The sequence below is a fragment of the Paroedura picta genome, chromosome 11, assembly GCF_049243985.1.
Source record: "Paroedura picta isolate Pp20150507F chromosome 11, Ppicta_v3.0, whole genome shotgun sequence".
Lineage (NCBI taxonomy): Eukaryota > Metazoa > Chordata > Lepidosauria > Squamata > Gekkonidae > Paroedura > Paroedura picta.
Genome location: NC_135379.1, coordinates 27086008 through 27091932, shown reverse-complemented (window position 1 = coordinate 27091932; position 5925 = coordinate 27086008). Strand labels below are relative to the sequence as shown.

Below are 5925 nucleotides of genomic sequence, written 5' to 3'. Positions count from 1 at the left end.
GCCCCGCAAGCGGAGGGGGAAGGGAGGGGAGGGGAGCGGGCGCTTCCCTGAGTTACTCCGGGGAATGTCCTGGAGCCCCCCTCTCCCCCCCCCCCAGCGACACTGCTTGCTTAGGCTAATGGAGGCCCTCGTCATTCATCTCCCCCTGCGCCGGGAGCCAGGGCAAACATTCCCCGGCGACCCTTGGCGGGCAGGTCCCCTCTTCGGGACATCATTAAAAGCATTCCCGCACTCGCCCGACATCAGAGGGACAAGCTGGCCGGCCGGGCTCAGAGACCCGCGCGGGCGGCACCCCCTCCCCACCCACCCAGCTCTAGCCAAGCTGAAAATCCGTTGGTCGCGCCTGGGGCCGAGAAGAAAAGGGCTCTCGGCAGGTGGGGACCGGCGCTCTGGCCAAGAAGGAACTGGCCCCGCTCTCGGACCCAGCCTGCCTGCCGGCCAGCCGCTCTCATTGGCACAACCCGCGGCCCCGACGGCCTCGCCTGGCGCTTCTGCCTAACGGCGCTGCCTCCCGGGCTCTGTGTCTGAACGGGCCCCGGGACCGAAACGCTTCCCCGGAAGCTCCGTCCGGGGAGGGAGACCTCCAGCCAGCCCGCGGCTCCTCCATGAGCGGCGCCGCCGAGGCCAGCGAATGGCCCTTCCGGAAGGACAGCCGGGTCCCCCGTCGGTGCTCGCCTTGGTCTACGAGGAGCCCCCCGGAGGGGACCTGCCCTGCCTGGACCTCTACGGCTTCTCCGCCGGCGTTCCCTTCGGCCAGGGGACCTTCACTCCGGCCCGAGGCCTCCCGCTCCTCAGGCTGGACGGTGGCGATCCCGAGGAAGAAGAGGAGGAGGAGGAGGAGGAAGAGGAAGAGGAGGAAGGCGGGCGAGTGAGGCGGCCTTCGCCGCTGGGCAGACCCAAGAGAAAGCGGGTCATCACCTCGGCGCAGCGCCAGGCGGCCAACATCCGCGAGAGGAAGAGGATGTTCAACCTCAACGAAGCCTTCGACCAGCTGCGCAAGAAGGTGCCCACCTTCGCCTACGAGAAGCGCCTCTCCCGCATCGAGACCCTGCGCCTGGCCATCGTCTACATCTCCTTCATGACCGAGCTCCTGGGCGGCGGCGGCGAGAAGCCAGGGCCCAGCTAGAGGCGCCAGCCCGGGGACCCGCCCGGATGGAGGGGTGAATGGACAGAGCCTGCTTCCCCGCCAGGCACCAGCCCTCGTGAAAGCAGGGCCCTGAGAGACCGGACGCACCGTCGGGGCCAGGGAAAGGAGCCGCGTCTGGGGATGAGTCTGTCTCAGCCTCGGCCCTGGCTCCCGTCGAGCCCTTGCAAAGGGTCCCCCGGGGGACTCGCGCCATTCCTCAGCGGCGTGCCCGGTCCAGTCACAGGAAGTTGCCGAAACACCCAGAGCGCCCTGCCTAGCTCAGGACGCCTCTGGGGAGCTTGCCAGGAAGCCTCGACGAGCCAGAGAGCGGGATGCCTCGACCCCTTGGCAACCCACGAGTCCGAGGCCTGCGACGGGGGCAGGTGGTGCCGATCTTCTCCGGCCGTCGGATCCCAAAAAGGCACGGTTGGGAGGAAAGGCCTCTCCCGAACTGGGAAGGGGGAGGGAGGGAGAATGGCACCGTTGGGTCGGAACCAGCCTAGTTCCCGAGTCAGAGCAGGCGATAGTGGCTGTTTTTGAAGAGGGGTGGGGTAGGTGGGCCTGTGGGGCCCTCTGAGGAAGAAGGAGGGGTCAGCAGACCAAGACGGATGCCTGCCTGGAGCGAGGGCGCCTTTGGGGTGATGGCAACTGGGAAGGCAGCGAGGGGAACGTCGGCCACTCTCCTGGGCGCAGCCACTGGCTTGGGAGCTCAGCCCCGGGCAGGGCCCGTCACCCCCAAGGAGGCCGAGGGCCAGGAGACCAACGGCCTGGTCCTCTCTTTCCTGGGACGCCCCGCCCGACGGCACCTCCTGCTGCTGCTTCCCGAGCAGGGCCCCCGGGCTGGCGTGCGTGGCTCCCCAAAGGCTTGCGGGCTTAGTGGGGAACGTGGGCCGAGAGCGCTACGAAAGGCCCCGAAGGTGCAGCTCGCACAGGGGCGACGGTGTTCTGCAACCCCGGGGCGTGGGCGTCTGGATCAAGCCTGGGCGCCCCAGCCGGAGCCAATGGCCGGAGCAGCCTCGTTGTGCTCGCCCAGCCAACCTTCCTTGCGGGGTTCAGGCAGCTCCGCAGGAGACCAGGTCTGTCCCCTCCCCCGCCTCCGAGAGAGCTCAGCAGCGGCGGTGGGATACTCCATAGCCCACCCTCCACGGGAACTGGTTTCTACAGTCCAGAGCAGACTTTGCAACCGGGGTTTCGTGAATGGGTGGGAGTTAATTAATTTATTATATATTTTTACAAAAATTGTTAAACATTTATTGGGTTATATGACCATATATGGTCATGCTGATCTGCCCCCCCCCCTCTCCCCAAATGGCCAATGATGGGCCTGGAGGAGGTGGGAAGGGGAGGAGCCCAGGGTGGGCCTGTACACAGCTAGGATTCCCAACCATATTCCACACAGTCCTACCACTTGTGGGATTTCTGGAAGCCTGAAGAATGTTGCAGGGGGGGGGGGTTCTCAATGATAAAAAGGTTGAGAAAAGCTGGTCTAGAGATCCGTTGTCATTCTAGGCGAACTCCAGACCTCCCCTGGAGTTTGGCATCCCTTTCTCCCAGTTTGTCCTCCTGACCTTCCTGTTCTGCTCCGTCCTGTGCAGAGAGGTGCTAGAGGGCTTTCCAGAAGTCTTTCTCTTCCCCCAGGGATGCCAAAGAGCTTAAGGAGTTTAAGAGGATCCTCCAGGAGACACTGCCTGGCAGTTCCCCCTTTCCCTTAAAAAATGTCCCTTTTTTAAAAAATAAGAAGAAATTGAAGCAGCACCATATGAACCAGATCTCCCCCTTTTCTAAGTTTAGTATCATTTTGAGAATTAAAACATTCTAAACCTTTGATTTGATCTGTTGAATGATGATTATTTTAGACTGGAATAAATAATCTGAGTGTGCAAAATTACACAGGAGTCAAGTAATAGCACCTTAAAGACCAACAAAATTGGTTCCAGAGCTCTCTTCTTCGGATGCTTGAGTGTCTCCTTTCCACAGCAGAGTTCATTCTCAGCACTAAGTTTGCAAGGGAATATGAACATTCTTTGTAAAGTGTGGAGAGCTTAATGAATGTCCTTTTTTCACTTTGGGTTGATGTATTAGGAAATACCCAAAGCAGCCACCCTGCCTACATTAAACAATGCAGCCCAGAAGTTAACTCCTGTGTTCACGGCTACATCATGTGACATGGTCTTAATCCCATTGGCTTCTGATGTTTTTCCTGATTCTTTGGTTGTGCTGAATGATGGAGAAAGTGGCATGGTCCTGTCCTTTTCGGTCTGACCCCAATTTCATGCCCAAGTGATTCCCCCCCACCAAAAATCTTCAGAATCCAGCCTGGCCTGGAGGAAATTCACCTGCCATCCCAGAGTGGCGATTAGCAATTGCAAGAGACCTATTTCTATGGGCTGTGCTGTATATTTGGGAACTGACACGGGTTTTGTGAAGCTAAAATATGCTACCTTTTTCATTTAAAAAAATGCCTCAGAGTGTCATGCCGCTTCTTGCTCTAGTGACCTTCCTAGAAGAAGAAGACTTGGTTCTTATATGCCACTTTTCTCTATACGAAGGAGGCTCAAAGCAGCTTACAGTCACCTTCCCTTTTCTCTCCCCACAACAGACACCCTGTGAGGTGGGTGAGGCTGAGAGAACCCTGATATTACTGCTCCGTCAGAACAGTGCTATCACGGCTGTAATGATCCCAAGGTCACCCTGCTGGCTGCATGTGGGGGACCGTGGAATCAAACCTGGCTCACCAGATCAGAAGCTGCCACTCTTAACTACTATACAAAGCTGACTTAAGCCACAGATCCCTCTTCCATTCCTACGTTGGCTCCTATGACTGGCAGGCAGCACAAACCCTGATACATTAGCCAGGATAGGTATAAAATGTTAAGAGCCTGGTCTTCAGCTCTTGTCTGATCAACACACAATTTGTTTTTTGCCAGCTCCAGGTCTTAAGAACTTTAGGAACCGGTTTGGCATATGAACTTAAAATGGGCTCAGAAAAAGTTAGGATGACACCCTGCTGACACGGAGAATATGCTGGTGATCAGACAGGGAAATCAGTTCCAACTGAACTGCAAAAGAAGTTGTATATTTCTAAAACGAACTCTATTACCCACTTGAAAATGTAAATCAGACCTTTTCTGCCCAGAGTGATTCTCTTTGAATGCATGCTGTGGTTTTGGCTTTAAATGGCACCCAAAATGCATGGATTGTTTCCATTTTCATAACTAAGACCTGTCCATAATGAAAAATCATCAGACCTGTAGAGAATTGAAGAAGAAACATCTTGCACAGAGTAAGGGAAGAAATTATCAATATCTTTTTTTGTTTAAAGAAGAGAGGGAGAGGGAGACTCCTTTCACATGGAATTCATTTTATTCTGCATTTGGAGTCAGTGTTGAATTTCCATAGCATCTTATCAGATCTCCTGAAATGTTGCCAAATGATCATTAAGTTAATACTTTAGCTCCTCCTAAGATGCAATCTCCTCCATACACAAAACACAACAGTTAATCGGAGAGGATGTGGAATTAACGTTTCCTTTGTGCCTTAGCACAAAAGTTGCATGGTTTATTCAACCGACAGTTCAGCATCTGACACCCTATAACAGGACTAAGCTAATGCATGCCCCATGTTTCCCCAGTCTGGCAGAGCAACAAATAAGCCACTTGCACATTCCTTGTATATTTTATAGAGCTGTGTGTTTGATATTCTGTTGGCACAACAGGAATGCCCATTCAATCTTCATCCATTTAAGATGACATGCAAGGAAATTCAATTCCCACAACCTACTATATAAGTTATTCCTAACCAATCCCAGGTTGTATAGTACTTTGAAAGGTTCATAATTATGAACCTGTGTGGTTTTCCTCTAGATCTGGGGAAATGATTAATGGTAGTATTCTTGGCTTTTCCACACTCGCTTTACAGAATGTGAAGATCCTAATAACTTGTCAGAGTCTAATGAAATTGCCTTTCACATACAGAACTGCTGGAAGTCATTCACACATTTTCCGGTGAATGTGGAGGGCAATATAATGTCATGCAAAAATTACACTGAATGCTCAACAGAAAAGCACAGTAAAAGGATCTGTCTGCTGTTAGTATGTGATGCAACGGCTGAGTAGCCAATGTTATTTGATGATTTATTTACATATTTATTATATATTTTGCTGTTTCAAATATCAAACAGTGGCTCAAGTCACTTTACAAATGCAGCTGTGAAACATATGACACAAGCATGTTAAAACTCTGCAAATACATGAATAAACTTTACAAATACTCAAATGACCCAAAATAAGCAACTCTTTCCACTATACAAACTCAAATGCACAAACATATATCAATATTTCAGTGGGCCTCAAAGTGTCCTAAGTACTATTCTAAGATGGAGATTCTCCTACCATCTCTGGGGTTCATTCCAGGAAGAATGACATGACAATGATGTATCAGTCCTTGGAGATACATCCCATAAAAATATCAATAATTGCTGGAGATGAACTACATGTTGAGATTTAGATACATATCTCTAAATTTAAAGAACATTAACCCTCAGATTTGGGATTTCCAGGTGCTTGTTTAATTGACTATAAATTGCTTATGAATTATTTGTATTGTTTGTGACTGTAAATTTGTATCAGCTCAAATGTTGGTGGCAATTATGGAAGCAGAAGCATTAAATAATTGTGAAGAGAAACAAGGTGGTGAGGGATAAGCAGCTTTATCCAGATTAATTAAATAGCTGGTTTCAGAGCTTCAAATGTAAAACCGGAAATAAGAAACCAACACTCACATTTCTCATTAATTTATCT

At 51.5% G+C, this 5925-nt stretch overlaps 1 protein-coding gene across 1 annotated transcript; it reads left to right on the top strand.

The window, feature by feature from the left end:
• Positions 1-225: 225 nt before the first annotated feature.
• Positions 226-5227, top strand: FERD3L (Fer3 like bHLH transcription factor). The gene has a single exon (XM_077302985.1). It carries the CDS (start codon positions 632-634, stop codon positions 1124-1126), a length of 495 nt encoding a protein of 164 aa, XP_077159100.1. The 5' UTR covers positions 226-631; the 3' UTR covers positions 1127-5227.
• Positions 5228-5925: the final 698 nt, after the last annotated feature.